General features: G+C 45.2%; 1 protein-coding gene across 1 annotated transcript; it reads left to right on the top strand.

The window, feature by feature from the left end:
- Positions 1–2,489: 2,489 nt before the first annotated feature.
- Positions 2,490–19,044, top strand: RAB30 (RAB30, member RAS oncogene family). The gene is given in 5 exon segments (XM_003203537.4): positions 2,490–2,818; positions 4,287–4,370; positions 7,611–7,794; positions 10,550–10,674; positions 10,676–19,044. Coding segments are annotated over 5 exon segments (612 nt in total). The 5' UTR covers positions 2,490–2,725; the 3' UTR covers positions 10,802–19,044.
- The last annotated feature ends 183 nt before the right edge of the window (positions 19,045–19,227 follow it).

Below are 19,227 nucleotides of genomic sequence, written 5' to 3'. Positions count from 1 at the left end.
GCTTGCATGTGTGAGCTTGCCCAGCGGGAGGAAGGACTGAAAGCGCCTGTGCTTCATTATGGGTGGATCTGTACAGCCTTCTGGTTGAATTAGGGTTAAACCTTGCAAAATACCAGAGTGTTGTCTTGCCTGGGGAAATCATCTGAGCCTGGAACGTGCCCTGCCGTCTGCAGGCTGTGGTGCCACTGCAGGGCCACCTCTGCTGGTGCTCACCCAACCCACTGTAACTGTGTGCCAGCCTTGAGCTCTCCTCCTGCTTCACACCACAGCAGGGCATGTTTCTGGCTCGGTTTGTGATCACAGTGGTGATTTAAACAGATGCACTGGGTGGAGAAGGCTGGTTGAGGTGTGGATGAACACCCCACCCTGCTCTTCAGCTGCGACCCCAGCGCCCTAAAGCACAACAGTGGTACAAGGCTTAGCCCTGTGCCTGCAGAAAAGAACAACAGCAACAAAAATAGGGAAAAAAAGAAAGAAAAAGAATTCTATGCTTTAAAAAAGAAAAACAAAAAAGTAATGTGTGATGTATTGCCGAGAGTGGAGAGAGGGCAGAGGTTGAGGCAGACCTTCCCTGGGGAGAGGGAGTGTTGTGTGCGATTGAGTCAGCAGGAAAGGTCACTCGGCCCAAAGGCCGCGGTTGCAAAGGAGGGGATTTCGTAAGGGAAACTGCTGCAGTGTTTTCGTGTTCAGTGCTGACAGCGTGATAGCTCAGTGTGTGCACGTAGGAACAGCAGTTCTTGTAGATGGGGGGCATAGGGCACCCCAACTGCCCTCTGAATTTCTTCTTCGTCCTTTGCTTTTTTTCTCCCCCACAATTCTCCCACGTCCACTGCTCCTTCTTTAGTTCTGGCATTTAATCTCTTTGTCACACTGTTTGTTTTACGTCCCTGGCTTCTCTTCCAGCTCCAGTTTGGGGGTCATTATCCCATATGATTAGTCTTGGAGCCTAACGAAGGGGATTCAGACATAACTCTAGGGTATGTCTGAGCCACTTAGACTTTCTGAGCCCAAAGATCTGCAGAGGAAGTTTATTTTTAAGGTTCCTGAGAAGATAAATTTGAATGTTGGGTTGTTTGGGGTACAAGTAATATAAATGAAATTGCTCCAGGGTAGCAATGCCCTCTGGGATTTGAAGAATCCCAGGGATAATTATCTAGTGCTGAGTAAGTCTCAGTAGTCTTGAAATAGCTTTTAGTAGATGATCACATTTTTCTTTGTGCTGGCTGGTCTGAAAGCTGGAAGCCATGTATTAGCATTTAGCCTTGATTATAAGAGGAGCATCAACACATTCTTAACACTGCATTATCCAGGGAAAGCCACGCATGGAAGCACGAAACTCTTATATGAGACAACAGCCCCTGGAAACAAACAAGCACATTTGGAAGGCTGCTTTTTGAGGTCCCACTGCTGGGTGTTGGAGCAAGGTGAGATCCGAGCATCCTCAGGGCTGCTCCAGCTGTGTGCTTGCACTCCAGCTCAGTTGTGACGTGGCCATGCAGTGACTCAGCTGCCCCTCCTGACTGTCAGCCGGTGTGATGCAGATCATTAGTCACTAATTGGTGTGGTTAGCCTTTTTTTAGGCTCCTGAAGAAGCCAAGGGTCTCACTAACACCATGCAGATGAATTGGTCTTTCACCTTGCCAGCCTTTGGGTCCATCAGGTCATCCACAGAGGACTATTTTGCTGTGCTCTGTCAGGCTGACTCAACCTTGTAAGCCATACGGGGCTTGACAGAGGACAACAATTCTCTAATACTCCTTTTTTCCTTCTTTTTTCTCACCATCCTCCATCCCCTGTGCTTCCCATCTTTGGTTCCATCTCCTCATCCATAACCTCTATGTACTAGTAGATTGGGTACCACACTCAGATACCCAACTGACAGCTGTGGATCTGTCTCTTTACCAAAGTCTTCTATGCCATTACCACTGAGGACAAGGGTTACTGGTCTTGAGGACAGGTTTTTGCCACCAACTGCAATACCTGCATTTTCTTGAAAACCCTCTTTTCTGGCTGTGGCACCAGCAGCGCCCTTGGGTGAACTGGAGAGGAGCTGTGGGTCTAGCATTGCTTGCTTGTCTGCAGCAAGCTCTGCATCTTTACTTGGTCTTTTCCATGCTTTCAGCAACCAAAGGAAACCCTGTAGATCTTCTCCATGTAGGCAGCCCCACCCTCGTCCTGTGGCATTGCCAAAATGTCAGTGTGAGCATCCTGGCAAGGGGTTGCACAGGGATTCTTGTGGGCGTGCTATGTTCCCCTTCACCTCTTCTATCTTGTCTTCCCATTTGACATTTATGCCAAGCTGTTCTCACAAAGTTTTGCTTTGGCTTTATTTTTATACAATTTCCCAGTGCCCCCCCATCCCAGCTCCACGTGCCCTAGGCTGAAGGCAGCTCTGATGACTCACAGGATGGCACAAAAGCCAGAAGCAGGCTGACACCATGCAGTTGGTGACGTTGCTGGAGCTGTGTGGACTCTGCCTGTGCAGTGCCACCAGCATAGGACAGGCTTGTGTCCCTTATCTGGGGAGTCTGCACGTGCTGGAGAGACTTTTGTTGTGATAGTTGGAGGAATAAAGTCCAATGGGAACGGAAGAGCATTTCCCTGGTGGGAAGGAGTCAAAACTCAGAGCTGTCCCGCAGCAGAGCTGCACAGCCGATGTGAGGACACCACTTCAGCCACTGCTTTGCTTCATGCTTGTCACTCTCCCTCTCTTGCAGCTGCTTAAATGAGTATGGAAGATTATGATTTCCTCTTCAAAATTGTTTTAATTGGCAACGCCGGTGTGGGGAAGACCTGCTTGGTGCGACGCTTCACCCAGGTAAGGTTGGGCACCTGTTGGGTGGGAGAGTGGATGTGCCCACCAACACTGCATCCCCACGGGGGGAGTTTGTTGTCCATGCTCGTGGCCTTGTGTTACCCATAGTGAGGTACCAGCACGAGCACTCTAGCTATAAGGACCCTCTGGTGCTCTCTCTATGGACTTTCTCATTCTCATCCCTCTAGGGTAGGCCAAACTGCTGCTGCACAGAGCTGTCCCTAGCATTGTTCATCAGTAGGAGATTAATTAATTTGGTTCCTGGGCTATCAGCCCAGGGTCTTCTGTTAACATCAGATCCCCTTTAGGGTTTACACCTGAAGAGTTAATGGGGGCACTGAATGAATTGAAGCAGTGTGAAATGGTGCTGGCAGCAAAATGAGACCTTGTGGCAAAAATCTATGCTCCTTATGTTTGTGGCTTTACATATAGCAGCTCCCCAAAACCTTTTAGTAACAGTGGAGGCTGGTGAGACAATATCTGCCTGATTGCTGACAGTGAGTCAAATGCAAAGCTTTGAGAACTGCCTTTGCTTTTTTTGTGACAGAAGAGCAGGGAAGGAGCCAGACATCTGTAATTTGGGCTCAGATTTTGCATGATGTGCTATAAAATGCAAGTTATGTTTGCTTTTTTTTAATTTGTTTTAAAACTAATAATGTTAAACATGCTCTCTGATTGCCTGTACTAGCTGATGGCAGTGAAGCTGCTCAGATCGGAAGGGTTAATGGCAAAATCTGCTGCTGCTATTCCTTGCACCTTGGCAGTGTTGCTGCTGCTGTAGAGGATGGCTGTGCCCCAAAACCAACACAGCTTTGCAGGCTGGGACACCAGAAATCAAAAAGCTCTGCTAAGTTCTGTTTGGTTGGCTGTACTCCTCCCTTCTGGAAGCTGAGAACTTCCAGCTGCAGGCTGTGCTCCGGGAGCAGGATCCAGCTGCTCAGGAGCTGCTGAGGGTGCCCTGGTCACTTCTCTTCAGGTTCCCATTTCTTTCAAGGCAATGAAAAATTGGATCAGAGAGCATTTCCCTTGCTTCTGTGCATTCAGAAGAGGCAGAAGGTATTTTCCCCTCTCCTTTTCTCTTTGTGCTTTATAGAGTAATAGAATACCTCAAGTTGAAAGGGACCCACAAGGGATTGCAACTCCTGGCTTCACACAGGACCACCCAAAATTCAAAGCTGGGGAAATGTCATTTTTTGTTTAATTTCCCATAAGAGGTGGCAGTAAATTTTGTGGCATCTCCCAGTGGGTGGAGTGGGGATGGGTCAGCGTGCAGAGCTCTCCGGACCCAGTCCCACTACCTGGAGCAGCAGAGAAAGCAGTCACACCTCTCAGTGCAGCTCCTTCAAGGGTGTTCTATTTAAATGATAGAAATAAGTGTCCGGGGAACCGGGCAAGGGAGGAGCAGGGATGGGGACACCCAGAGGGAGTCTTGCCTTGCTAAAGAACTTGTTTAACAAAACTTTTCTTTCAGGGGCTTTTCCCACCAGGCCAAGGAGCCACGATTGGGGTTGACTTTATGATTAAAACAGTGGAGATAAATGGTGAAAAAGTAAAGGTAGGAACATGATGGCTTTCATTATAAACTCATATGGTGGCACGATAGTTTGGCTTTCTTGCTTCAGCCCTCCTGCTGGATCTTAACAGTGAACATACTGTAAGGAAGAACATGGAAAGGGGAGATCTTACAAAGCTTGTCTCCCACTTCTGTTGGGTTATAGACCTAAGAGGAGTGATGAGATCGCAGAACTGGTGCTTTGCTCAGCAGGTTGAAGTGAGCTCTTTTTCTCTCCAAAATGGGGTGTTTGCAACCAAATCATCACCTTGTCCTCTGCTACCTTCAGAAACTAGCCAGGGTATCATTTGGCAAGGAGCTGTGTGAAAACACACTGGGATCTAAGCTAATTCTTTACTGGAAGCTCTGGTTCAGTTCCAATACCCAAAGATGCTGACTGGGGCCTCTTAAGTCATTTGAGATTTCACCAGAGCTATTGTGGTGTTCAAGACCTGTGAAAAGAGTATGAACCTCCTATGTCACAGAATCACAGAATCACAAGGTGGCCGGAGTCCCTGAGCTGCTCCTGGAATTATTTTTCCTGTGTCAAATGCCTGTCCATGAGTATTGAGGTGAAGAACACCATTTTTTTTCCCTTGCTGCCTTCATCTTATCTAATGGTGAGCGTGTGGGAGAGTGGCAGCAGTGTCATAGTGGCTGGATGTGAGAATGAGACCTATCTTCAAGCTTGTGGAAGTGGTGGGATGGAAACAGTGGACTTAGGCAAATTTTCAGTCCTGCAAATTTTTTCACCTGTGTTTTAGTGCAGTGTTTTGGTGTTGGTTTTTTTTTTAGTAGAAAGTCAGGTGGAAGTCAGTTTTAAAAGCACTTTGCTGCTTGAGTAGCTGTACAAACTTATGGCAAGTGATGGTCCTTGACCAAGAGACCTTCCAGCCTGAGCAGGTGGAGGATATCATCTAGTCCAACCCCTGCTTAAGCAGGCTCTCCAGAGTAGGTTACAAGAAATGAAATTGAGTTCATTTTTACCTTACCTACCTGCCATAATCCAGCTGTCTTGAGACTCTCCTGGTCAATGGAGGGAGAAAGGCAGTGTTGGAGGAAGGCTTTCCCATCTGCTGCAGGCACCATCCCTTCCTGATTGCCTCTCTGCTGCCATCTGTGTGTCCTGCGGGGTGCAGATGGAGCCCCAACAGCTTTGCTTCTGTCTGAGGTCCAGGTTTTGAATGACTGAAGTTAGTGGAAGTCACCAACGTTGAGTCTTGGTGAAAGGCAGAAGGATTCCTGTTTGCCTCTTGCATTAGTGCAGGCAGGGAGGTGAACTTGTAGATGAGGTTTTCTGAGTAAGCAGTACTAGTAGGAATCAACATTTAATGAGTGGGAAAAGCAGGGATGACTCACAGCATGGAGTGGAAAAAGTGACATCTCAATGCAGTAAGGCACTTCTGTGAGCTCATGGAGCTGTGCCCTAGCCATGAGTGCCTCTGTGCCAATCAGTATCTCCTGCAAAACCACTGAGATCCAGAGCCGTGCACCAAGAAGGATTTCAGACTTACAAATAAATTTCTGGGAAAAATATTCTTTAGCTTTTAAAATTGCATTGTAAAGTCAGTGGAGAAGGACTGGCTAGCCTGAGTCATATGTAGGACGTTTCATATGAGAGGCTGCTAAGGGTCGCTGGTAGATACCCAAGACAACACTCTACAGTTTAGGGATTTTTCATTTATCTGATCATTTCTGACAGAACTAAATACACATGCAGTGTGTGCTCTGAGAGGCTACACAGCTGTGATAGTAATTACAGCACCAGTAGCATCCTCACCACTACAGACACAAGGCTCTGCTGCGTGCCCCTGTGATCTTACTGCACTTCCCTATGTGCAGAAAGCTCAGTGTACATGCAAAATGCTGGGGCAGAGGGAAGCATCAGCTGCCTCTCAGGAAATGAACGTCCAGGTAACTTTTCTGCAGGTGGAGTCAGCCCTGGGCCAACAACAAACCTTCTGCCACTTTTGATTTCCAGTGTTACAATAAAGCAATATGGTCAAGCCTTTATCTGCTCACAGACCTTCACAACGAGTGCAAAGCATTTATCTACTAAGGGTAACCACTAGGCCAATCTGTAGGTATTTTTCCTGGGAAATAACTGGACAAGAACTGCAACAAAGTTGGCAGTATTTTTTCCATTTGTGGAGTTAGGAGGCTGGTTTGTTTTGAAGGGAACTCGTTGGCTATGCCAAGAGATTAAGCACAAGGCTGCAAGGAGCTGTAAGCCAGCAACAAATTCCTTTCTCTGCAAAAATGTACTTTTTCAAAATCATACCCCACATCTGAAAGCTCTTGTTTCAAGCTAATGTATTTGTGATGAGTAGCTGACATAGTTTGACTTCGGAACTGGGCTAGAATAAGGCTTCCTCTGTTGTGGGCTGCTGAATATATGGAAAAAATCTCAACTACTTTTAACTTTTTCTTCCCAAAGTACACAGGATTCTGGCTGGAAATCAGCCTTTCACATATTTAATTCTGAAGAGGGTTGCTTAAAAAGTAGAAACTGAAGCAGAGCAATGTGCTTTTATGCAGATATGTGTTCATTTTGAATGCTTTTCTTTGCTGCCTTTTTGAAAAGTTGTGGTTTTGGTGCCAAACCAAAAGCTGTCAGAGGCTCAAGTTATGAAAATGGTCTGAGTTCGATTCATACAGGGAAATGAATGTTGTTTTTCAGGACCTGGAGGGCTTGCCAAGCAGCGGTTCAACTCATGACCTCTGAGCTGTAGTTAGGGATCACATTGATCACGTTGGGAAGGGAGGCAGCCAACAGTGGAGTGGGACCTCTGAAGGAAATGTGTTGGAGTCCCTGGATGAGCCTCCAAATCTGAGCTGGTGGTTTCCACCCTCCAGTGCATGATCTCGGGACAAATCACTGACTCTCAAAGCTCGAGGAGAGGCTTTCCTGTCGCAGAGCAGGAGGAGACTTTCTGCCTGCATCGCATAGGCCAGCAGCTCTGTCCCCATGAAAGCCCTGTGAGCGCTGTGGGGAAGTCGGCAGCAACGCCAGCTGACTTTGTGCCTTGCATTTCAATCTGCAAAGGCAGAAATGGAAACAAAAAAAAAGGGCTGGGGGATGGGAAGCCAAAGGAGAGAAGAGCAAAGCACTTTCTCAGCAGTGGCTGTACCCTGAAGGCGTTTAGGTCAAAACAGCGCTGCTAACAAAAAAACAAAACAAAACAAAAAAGAAACCACCTTTAAATGATGTTTTTTCTCCTCTCCCTCTCGTTATGCCAAAAGCTGCAGATCTGGGACACGGCAGGACAAGAGCGATTCCGTTCCATAACACAGAGCTACTACCGCAGCGCCAACGCCTTGATACTGACCTACGACATCACCTGCGAGGAGTCCTTCCGCTGCCTGCCTGAGTGGCTGCGGGAAATCGAGCAGTACGCCAGCAACAAGGTCATCACTGTGCTAGTGGGTAAGTGGCCTGAAGGGGGGTGAGCTGTCACCTGGGGTGCTTGGTGACGAAGAAGTGGCGTCTGCTTGATGTGGTGATGCTTGAAGTGATGCGGCGGGTCTTGTTGCCATGCAGAGCTGTACCCACAGTGGGTTTGTTTGGGTCAGTCCTCCTGCGGATGACCCCAAGGTGCTGATGGAGTTGTTCAGGACTCTACAGCTGTTTGTCAAAGCATAGAATCATAGAATCATTAAGGTTGGAAAAGACCTCAAAAAGATCATCTAGTTCAGCTGTCAACCCATCCCCACCATGCCCACTAACCATGTCCCTCAGTGCCACACCTCCATGGCTCTTGAACAACTCTAGGTGGCTCACCTACCTCCCTGGGCAGCCTGTGCCAATGAGTTATCACTTTCTGAGAAGAAACTTTTCCTAATGTCCTATCAGAACTTCCCCTGGGGCAACTTAAGGCCATTCCTTCTCGTCCTGTCACTATTACCTGGGACAAGAGGCCAACCCCTACCTTGCCACAGCCTCCTTTCAGGTCTCCCCTGGGTCTCCCCTTCTCCAGACTGAACAATCTCAGTTCCCTCGGCCACTCCCAGTAAGACTTGTGCTCCAGATCCTTCACCATCTTTGTTGCCCTTCTTTGGATGTCCTGTCTCAAGTCTAATGCTACTTCATGCAGAGGTGGATAATTCCCATGGATTGGTCCCATAAAGCACTGAAGCATTGGTTGTGTAGCTCTACAGAGCTAAGAATGGGAACTTATCCCTTGAGACTGCCAGGCCAGGTCTCTCTGTGTAATTGAGGATCTGCTCAAGCTGGGGATGTGTGCAGGCTGATACTCCCCATAGCTGTGGACAGCAGAGTCTTGGCTCAAATGTGGGAACCAGCTCAGGATGCAGTAGCAATCTTAGCATTCATGGATGAAGCAGAGATGGAAAAATGGGTATTTTTGCATGGATTTTAGGGAACCTAAAAATAAATACTGAATGTCATGTTAATCTATAGCAGCTTCAGCTCAAGCTGAAACAGACCTCAGGCCATCTGTCTGCTACAAGCAAGGTGAAGATTATTTTGCTTATCCATGCTTCTCCACGCTCCGCTTTTATATACCTGATAGTCCAGGACTTGACTTTTAAAGGTCCAAGAATATATACAGAGAAATAGAAATGTAACTTGGGGAAAGCCAGAAAGTTTCGTACTGCAATGTTATTATTTCCTTAGTAGTTTGTTGTTTACAAGAAAGATCTAGAGCATTATAAAATACGTTCAATATGTCTTTAAAGATTTTCTGAATTTTACATTCCCTGGTAGTATTGCAAGTGAGCCTTGGGATTTAAGGAGCTTCCATGCAAGGAACTCATTACACTCCATAAGAAGAGTATGGCTCATGTACAAATGGAACAGAAATAATTAATGACTAGCAAATGTATACATTAATTTTTAGGGAGCATTAAGTTAATTATCTGTATCTGCTGTATGAAATATAAATGATGAGTGCCATAGCACCCACTTTGAAGATGGTAACACCCATGAACTGCTTTGAGTGATAATTTGTTTAGAACTTGTAACTTCAGTGTATAGAGTGGGTCCAAGACTTCTTTGGTCAGAAAAGAAGAGGGATGTTAGATGGAAGGAGAGCAGTGGGAGGTGGCTTGTCAGTGGAAGTGCAGCCTTCTCCCATGGGTGCTCACGCCAGCTCCAGGACAAGGCTGGGAGACGTTTCCTCCTGAACCTGCAGAGTAACTGGACATGGCCCCCTGCTATCCTGTGTTTTGTTATCTTCCTTGTAAGATTAATTTATGGCCCAAGAATTGTGTTTGAAGTGAAGTGGTCAGTAACAAGCTATAATCATATCAGATCTTTGTTGGAGACGTTAATCAATCCCTTGATAAAATGAGCTCTGGAGGAAGAGGCTGGTTCCTTGCCCTGCCTCACTCTGTGAGCCCCTCAAGCCCATCCATGCTCCAAGCCAGACTGCTCACAGGTATATTTAATTAAACTAGGAGAGCACTTTCTGCACCAGACTCCCTTAAAGCTTGTAATGACATGAGGAATATCACACTTACTGTCTCACATGCTGTAATTGACAGTTTAAGTGCTCCTCAGAGCCAGAACAGGAGAATTTTCAATAGATATTAAAACGGAAGTCCTTTAATGTCAGTTGATAGCAGCAAACAAATGCACTGGTGCTAAATTAAAGCTGACTGACTTGGATGTTCACAGAGCATGTTCCATTAGGTGAGCTGATATCGAATGAACCCAGACCGTGAGTTGGGGAACCAATTATTTGAAAGGGAGAGCACTGCGAGTTTCAAATCAAAAGCACTGTCCATGCATATGGAATTATTGAATTGTTTGAGTTGGAAGGGACCCTGAAAGGTCCATCTAGTCCAACTTGCCTGCAATGAACAGGGACACCACAGCTCCATCAGTGTTCAGAGCCCCGTCCAGCCTGACCTTGAGTGTCTCCACGGATGGGGCATCCACCACCTCTCAGGGCAACCTGTGGCAGTGCCTCACCAATCTTATTGTAAAATCTTTTTTCTTATATCCAGTATAAATCTCCCCTCTTTAAGTTTGAAACCATTTCCCCTTGTCCTATCACAACAGACGCTGCTACAGAGCCTGTCCCATTCTTTCTTACAGACCCTTGTTAGATACTGAAAGGAAATAGGTACAGCACCAAACTTTTCCTTATCCCAAACTTTTGTTTATTTTGTTTTGAAAGTCAAATTAATTTCCTCTCTACAATCTTCTACCAATGCAGGTAATAAGATTGATTTAGCTGATAAGAGGGAAGTCTCCCAGCAGAGAGCAGCGGAATTCTCCGAGGCACAGGACATGTACTATCTGGAAACCTCAGCAAAAGAATCGGATAATGTGGAAAAACTACTTCCTGGACTTAGCCTGCCGGCTGATTAGAGAGGCACGGCAGAACACCTTGGTGAACAATGTCTCATCCCCCTTACCAGGAGAGGGGAAAAGTATCAGCTATTTGACTTGCTGTAATTTTAATTAAAGAGCTGGCATGTGATTCCCCCATCCGCCATGGGCCCTGAAGATTTTTCACTGGGATTTGTCTCCTCAGAGGGAATTCCGCCTTGACCCATCTGACTTCCTCGCAGTCGGGTCGCAGACCTAGAAGCATGGCAGGCTGACAGCTCCAGCTGCATGGCAACGTAGCAGAATATAACGTGGTTCACATTTAATTTTTCTTGCAGTCTGTGGAGTGGGTTAGGAGAAAGGAGAGTTGCACAAGAGCTTCATGTGATGCAGAAAATGAGCTATCGCGTTTCCTTCTGGGGGGAGATTAGAGCAACCTCTCCTGAGGAAGATTTGGAAGAGGTCAAAATCTCTCTTACAGAACAATGTGTTTGTTCCTTTTTAAAAGAAGAAAAAAAAACAACTGACCCAGGACTACGCTGGCAATCATCTGGGCTGCCAGCTGAGTGAATTCTTGGGACGTGTATATAGCGTCTTTGTGGAGGAAGGTGTTCGAAATAGTGTTATGTCTCTCATCTACAGGCACTTTCATGAACATGGAATAATTAAAAAAAAAAAAAATGTTATATATCTCAACATTTCCAAACAACAGTTTGAGAAGGCATGGATACAGCTCAGTTGCTCCCTTTGGTGCTAGCAGTTCAGCAAATATTCCATAGACCAAATGTAGTTTTACTACATTGCTGTCCTCTGAATGTGTAACCTAGACTGATTAAGAAAAGAACACTAATAAGCACTGTTCATTAAAATCTCATTACCTCTTTTTCTAGGCCTGAACATAGCGAGAAACGACTGTGCTTCTTTGATACCCACTGCAGGATGAAAAGACTTCCTGGAAATATAATAAACACATAACTAAGAAAATGTCCCTCCTCTAATTAGTAGTGTCCAAAAGTGAAAAATGCCTTGGGAGATATTACTGGTGGAACAGAAGAAGTGCACCATACATGACCAAAATGTTTTGCGTGTGCTAATTGTGCAGAAGGGTTCAAAGAGAGCACAGTTCAAGTGGCAGCCTGCAATATGTCTGGGTTAAAAATAAAGCTTGTAGATAAAGCTCCTGCTGGAAAGGCAGGCGTACGATTTTTGTAGAGATTTTCTTTTTTTTTTTAATGCTGAATGGAATAGCAGCAGGTTACAAGTGGCATCGTTCTGTGTCTGACCCATCTGGCGATCACCTTATGGAACTGTTCTTTGAGAAGCTCTGGAAGGTATCGTCTTGACCTCTCCTCTCTCCTAGAGTAGCTTTCACATTCAGGGCTGTAGAGCCGTTTAATTTACTTGATGTTTAGTGCTCTTAATCTCAGACTCCAGCGTATGTGTAACTATTTAGGCAGTTTCTATCTGCAGAGCCCCTGAAGTGGAAGCGTTACGGAATCTGTGTTACACCTCGAGTGCCATATGCGAATGCTGCAAATTTACACACTGACTTTAAAGCAAAATCGGAATATAATGAATGTGCACATGGAAGATGATTTTTAGAAGTTTGAGTTCAGTTTAGCTGATCCAGGTATATCTCTCCGGACAATTACATGGCTGTGATATGCTGTAATTTAAAGTTAATCACCTTAATATCATTTGGCATTTACTGAAGACTATAACAGAGCTTTTGTATTGACGTAAAAGCTGCCAGTAAGTTTCTCTTGAAAATAATAATAATAAAAAAAAGAGAAGTAGCATTTTAAAATGCTTTTTCACATTTTCCTGAAAAGATTTCTTTGGGTTGTATCATGGTGTGCCTTTGATCAGTAATGGTGATATATGTATTTGAAAGAGAGGGGATAGTTGTATCATATGGCCATTTAAAATATTTTCTTGCTAATTTTACGTCACTTTCTTCTTTTGTGATTAGTGCTAAAAATGAAGAAGTAGAAATTGTGGTACAAATCTTGCTTATTATTGAGGTAAGAATTTGCAAAGTGCTGCTGCAGTCATTAGATGTTGGGGAAATATGACTGATACGCTGGCCTGCACCGGTCCTTTGTGGTCTCTGCTCATGATGTAATCCAGAGGATTTAGAAAGTTGTTGGACTTCATGGCTGCTGCTCTTCTGAGTTGTGTGGTACAGCTTACAAGAGCATTGTCTTTCTTGAGCATTCCCCAGATTGCCAAATATAGCCTGATTTGAGCTTGTTCAGACCACCCAACATCCAACAGCTGCTTCTGTTTATAGCAAGACTCAGGGTGTTACAGGTAAGGTAACACTCGAGTTAAAATTCAATATTACATTTAATTTCTAAAAGCTTTTACTCTCCAGATGTTGGGCTTAATAGCATATAATTGAGAAGGGCAAGGCTCTTTGGTCAAGTGAATTGAGGAGGAAGGAGTCTACCCACTGAAACACTGGTGGGTTCCTCAGCCTGGCTCCCAAAACCATCAAAGCTGGGCAGGTAAATCTTGTTGAATATCAGTATCAGTGCATTTTCAAATGCTCCTTGCATCATTTCTGGAAGTTGTACTCTAACACATCATCATGACTGAATGAATCAAATAGCAGAAGCTGCTAACGTTATTTTCTTGAGAATTCTCTTGGAAGTTTCCAGAAAGCAAAGTCTCTTTTCCAGTCCTTTCCTAACTTGTAGGTGGCTATTTTGGAGGCTAGCTACCTACCTCCAAGCATTGGTTCTTACTGCTAGCAAATCTTTGTGCAAGACCTCCAGCTCCAGACAGCAATGTGCTCTTCCAGAGATGTGTAGTGCTGGGGGTAGGACCAGTGTTGCGTCTGACTTCTCCAGGGACAAATCTGAAGTGATTCCTTTCAAAGTTAATTCTATATAGACTGTTAAGAAATTGAATGGAAGCAAGGGTGGTATGTTTGATTTTACAAGGTAATAAGCCAAAGCTGTAGCTTGAAACATGTTTTTTTTTTTTCTGCAGTTAACAAACACAGTACCGGTTCAAGAGGTGATGTTTTATTGCAGCAGCTCCTCTGCAGGAGTAATTTTTCTCTACCTTCTAATATCCCTCTGGGACATAAAACCCATCTTTCCACCTAGCACTGAGGACTTATCTTCAAATCTGGTCCTCCACTGAAGGCTCTGCAATCAGAAGAGGAGCTTTTTCAACTGCTAATGACAACATATGTTGTAGCAGATTGATTAGAGAGCTGAAAAATTAAAGGAAATCTAAGAATACAAATCCCAGTTATCTGACAATCATCTCTCCAACTCTGACCAGCACCTAGCTGGATGACTGGGTTTTTGAGAGAGCTGACAGCGAAAGCTTTGTGATGCTTCCTGGGTTGAGTGTCCAAAACCCATACAGAATCGATGTGATGGGCCAAATTTGACTGGAAATGTTTTCCACTATCAAGAGAGCATGGCATTGCTTTTGGCATAGCTGCTAGGTTTTGATGCTTTTTCAAGGTGATACTCTCACACTCATGGTGTAATCTTCTTAGTTCTGGGTGAAAAATGGGTATTTATAGTAGTCCCCTAATTAAACCTTTTCTTTAAATGTTTTAGCACATTGAATAGCTCCAATCAGAAGCCAGTGTTGAGTGGCCAATAGGTTTTTTTTTGCTCTTTAGCAAACCTGTTTGGAGAGATTTCTAAAAGCATCTCCTGAAAACTAGATGGTCTAAGCTCTGTTATCACATTCAGCAGTTGATTCCATCAGGATGATGTTGGATAAACCACTGAGTGTTCTGTGCTTCTGCTCACTCTTTGTGAGGTACTTCCACCAGTATTTTCCTTTAGGCATTTACTGTAATGTGCTGGGAGAAGCCATGATTCTCCTCTGTTCTTCTTCAAGTTCCCCACGAGAGAGCGAGTGCTGGGAAAAAGCAACCAATGTCCTAGCTGCCCTTCTGGAAAAAGTGTTTTGGTGGACAAAATGAAATTATTGGGTGCCTCTTCCTACCTCACATCTCACTTTGATGCACAGGTAAGTCGCTTGAGCTGCAGTGGGATATGTGTTTGTGCTGAATGCTAAATGGCTTTGTGATCATTACTTAGTGAAAACCACATGTAACGAGTTGTCAGACAAGATGCTTTGTTCTTTGCTGTAGAATGTGTGAAACAACCTTTACAATCTGCAAGCCTGCTGGAGCTGTTTGTCTTTTTGGAAATAGCTGTATCAGTAACAGTGGGCTCCTGCTAGTCTACATTTAGTGGCTAATGGCTATTGAATTCCTTCAGCATCGATAATAATAGCCGCAGGCAGAGGTTGACACAGCAGACAGTGATTTGAAAAGAGGGAAAGTCGAAATTAGTGATGCAGAAGCATTGTGGGTGTACACAAGTGGGACGACATGCTTTCCCCAGCTTTTGCTGGCAAGGGCTGCAATTAGTTATAGTCAAACCCACTGGGTTTTGCATTGTTCCTTATCCCAAAGGACTGCTGTTTGTTCAGCTGCTTTTCCACTTGTCCTGTCTTTCCAGCATGAAGAACTGTCTATAAGTCATGCTGAGACGTTGAGCTGATGTAATTTCTGTAGTTGGAGACTGAATTCACTTGGGAAACAGGTGAAATTCTCTAGCTATTAAAATAGGCTGAGCAAACATATGGAATGCACAGTCTTTTGGGGGTGCCATCGTGGCCTGACAGGACAGGAGATGCTGACATAGAGAAAACCTCTCCTGGATGTGGGGCATGCTGGGAAAGAGCTGTGTAGAGCTCAAAACGTGAGGTGAAGAGATGGTCCTCCTCTTGGGATTTCCTCAGTTCAGTCCTCTTCAAAAATGCAGTTGTGACTTAGATTTTGATTGCTCTGGATTTTAATAAGGGATGCTTTGAATTTGACTCTTACCTGAGATTCTTCTGCCTTATTGCTTTCAGTATCCAAGAACCCAATACCTTTGTACCCAGTGCTCCCTCAGTGTCTATCAACTGGAAGACCTTTTTGAGTGTAAAAGTGTTTGCATTGCTGGTGAGCACACATGGAAACTCATTGGTATTGGTAAGGGCTTGCCAGAAAACACATTGGAGCCAAAGAAAACACTCACTTCTAGTATCATAGAATGGCTTAGTTTGGAAGGGACCCATCCAGTTCCAACTCTGGGCTGTGGGCACATTGCCACCCACCCTCCAAACTGTTCTTGGGCACCTCCAGGGATGAGGCACCCACAGCTTCTCTGGGCAGCCTGTGCCAGGGCCTCACTGCCCTGTGAGTAAAGAATTTCTCCCTGACATCTAATCTAAATGTTCCTTTTTGGTTTAATGCCATTCCCCCTTCTTCTAACACTATCAAAGTGAAAAGCCAGTGAAAAATGTAATGTCAGAAATTGGCTCTGAAGCCATCCTCTCTTTCCTTGTACCAAATATGTCCTCTTGTTGATGTGAGTAGTAATTGTTCTAGTTGCTGTTCACAAAGAAAAGATTGACATTTTGAAGGACAGAGCTGTTTTCTGATAGCAGTGAGCAGTGGGGAGCCACTCGCTTGGCTTCCCACAAGTGACCAGAGCATCCTAAGGAAAGCAGCCCAAAGGGAACCAGTCTTTGAAATACAATCACCCACTTGAATAGTAGCTAAATGTCCCATAAAGGTTACAGATCTCCCATCTGCCTCCTTTTAGGATTTATCTTGGCTGAGAAAACAGACAGCAGGGCCTGCTGCTTTGCTCTGACTTACCTCGCGCACAAGCTGAAAGGACCCAAAGCCTCCTGCTGCCAGGCATGCTATATCTAGCTGAGATGGACGGCCGGCTGTCATCACCCAGGGATGCGATCACACCCTTTCCCCTCTTGTGAATGAGCTGTAACTTAAACCAGGAGTAAAAAGTATGCAGAGTTAAAGGTGCTGAGTTTTTTACTCCAAATTGGGAGTCATGGATCCAGATCTTATCATGCCCTTCCAAGTATGGAGGAGGTAACTGGGGAAGTATAACACAGATATAGCTGAAAATGAGATGACAATGACTAAATTGTGCTGGAAATTTAGCTGGAAATAAGCACCCAGAACAAGCTGTGGGTGTCCATGTTTGTTGCAGGGGAGTTGGACTAGATGGCTTTTAAGGGTCTTTTCCAACTCAAACTATTCTGTGATTCAATGAAATGTCAGTAATGGATTATTCTGGGTTTAGGAGTATAGCAAGGGTTAAAAGCTCAGCTCTCCTGGCTATGGATAAACAAAAGCTGGCTGTGCTGTACTCGGGTTGTTTTCACATTAATATCAAGCTATTAGCACTTCCTGGATGTGATCGTGTCCTTTGAAGCCATTCTCCTTTCCCAGCAAGTTCAGAAGATAATTTTAGCTCTGATTAGTGCTATAATTAAATAACTGAGTCCCAGGCAGAGGCAGCAGGTGCCGCCCATGCCACTGCTTTTTCCACCACTCATCTTGGGGGAACGTTCCCGAGGATGTGTGTGTTTGTGAGCACACCGCAGTGTTGTTCTGCAGAGCATCTCCTGGAGCCTGGCCTGCTTCACTTCTGCTTGCTTGCTTTCTTGGCTGTTCCCTAGTGTTTGTGACTGTCCCCTCTGTGCTGTGTGGCCTCACCAGCACTGCATCACAACATAAGGACATTAAACATCCACAAAGTGCTACGGTCTGAGGGCATAGTGTGTGAGGAGCAGCTGAGGTCCGTGGTGTGCTCAGCCCAGAGCAGAGCAGGCTGAGGGGAGGCCTGATGGCGGCTGCAGCTCCTCACAGGGAGCGGGGGGCAGCGCTGAGTTCTGCTCTGTGTGACAGCGACAGGGCCGAGGGAACGGCACGGAGCTGTGACAGGGGCAGCTGGGGGTGAGGGAAAGGGTCTGCACCAGAGGGTGGTGGGCATGGAACAGCCTGCCCAGGGCAGTGGGCACAGCCCTGAGCTGCCGGAGCTCAGGGAACATTGAACAGTGCTCTCAGACATTGGGTTTGGATATTGGGTGGTCCTGCACGGAGCCAGCAGTTGGGCTTCATGATCCATGTGGGGCCCTCTCATCTCAAGATGTTCCATTTCTCTATAAGTACTCTTTCAGAGGATGTGATCAAGGTCTCTGGTGTCACATGAATGTAAACGTAGCGCTGGAGGGAAAAACAGCTCCTTAAGCCAACGTTCTGGGGGAGAAAAGGCCACCTAATGAAAGCAGGGAGGAGATCTGGTGCTTGTTGCTGTGCTGGCTTTGAGTCTATGGATTCTAGAGAAATAGTTTGAAATGTGCAGTTTTCAGCATAATGAGATGCGCCACAGCTATGTCACATCCCTTTCATTCCCCACAGCTGTTTACAAAAGAAAAACAAATAACTCAGCCTGCTGGGATGGGAGCAGCTGCAGTCACTCAGCTGTCAGTGCAGGACGGGCCTCTTTCTGCTCCGCTTTTATTCCCACTTCACTCTGTTCTGCTGCACACATTCGGCTCTTCTGTGAATTTGCGGATTATGAGGGTTTTTTCCCCAGCTGCCTTTGATCTGTACAGAAGGACTCACCCAGATCTGCTTTGAATCCATTAATATGTTGAGTAGGCATTTTAATTTTCTGTTTCCTGGCTTGTTTCCCTTTGTCATGTAACCGAACTGACAAGTTCTCTGTACTCTGCCTCACGTTTGGCTTTTAAAGTCTAAAACGTTTTTCCTTTCCTGAAAAGCTATGATAATTCTTAGCGAACTTATCAAGGTGTTTTCACTTCCACAAAAGAAAAACTGAATTGCTCTCAGTGTTGATTACTACCAAATCAATCCTGGAGCACGTAATTCTTTTTACACCGTGGACAAAGTACATTTTATACCATCATCTGCAGCTTGAATTGTAGTTTAGAAGCCTGCTGAAGCCTTAAAAGCTGCATTTTGTTTGCAGCTTCCATGCCAGTGAAATCACAGCATTAAAGGAATTTCCTGGGCTGGAGCTTTTCCCACACATTTGGCTGTCTTGCAAAGACCCGCTGTCTTTTCCCCCAACAATTGTGAATTTAGCACAATGTACAGAATTCTAGCAAGAACCCTGATTGCTCAAACGCCCTGAACATGTGGCCAGAAGGATGAAGGATCAGGAGTGGCCTCACTTCTTGCTGATCAAGCACAACCATTTCAGTAGAGAGAATGAGCTGCTCTCAGTTGGGCCCTTGATGTCGGGTCGCTGGGACAGCACTGCCTTTGGGGAGGGGAGGTGTTAGAGGTTGCCAAACTGGGAATAGTGGCCTGTCAGAAGCATTGGACCTGTCCATTTATTTCCAAGTTCCTGTTGTCAAGTGTGGTACAGTGGGGTTGTGAAAGGAATGTATTTTGGATGACTATGATGATGAATGTATGATGCTTCATGTTTATTTGTAATGTCCTTTTTATACTTAGAAATCGCTGACATCTGTATCTGTATGTAAATAAATGTTTAATCCTTTCCAGCTGGTGTTTAAAATGTCTGATTTGATTGATTTTTGTTAGCTTTGATCTGCCAAGTTGCTTTTAACATAGATACGAGACAAAGTGATTCCCTTTAGGACGTGATTTAATTCAGATCTACAACCGCTGAGGATTCTGCTCGAGTTCAGCGCCCTGCAGCACTCACAGCAAGGGCAGAGGTCCAG

This window comes from Meleagris gallopavo, chromosome 1 (assembly GCF_000146605.3).
Source record: "Meleagris gallopavo isolate NT-WF06-2002-E0010 breed Aviagen turkey brand Nicholas breeding stock chromosome 1, Turkey_5.1, whole genome shotgun sequence".
Taxonomy (NCBI): domain Eukaryota; kingdom Metazoa; phylum Chordata; class Aves; order Galliformes; family Phasianidae; genus Meleagris; species Meleagris gallopavo.
This window is presented reverse-complemented; position numbering and strand designations above follow the sequence as displayed.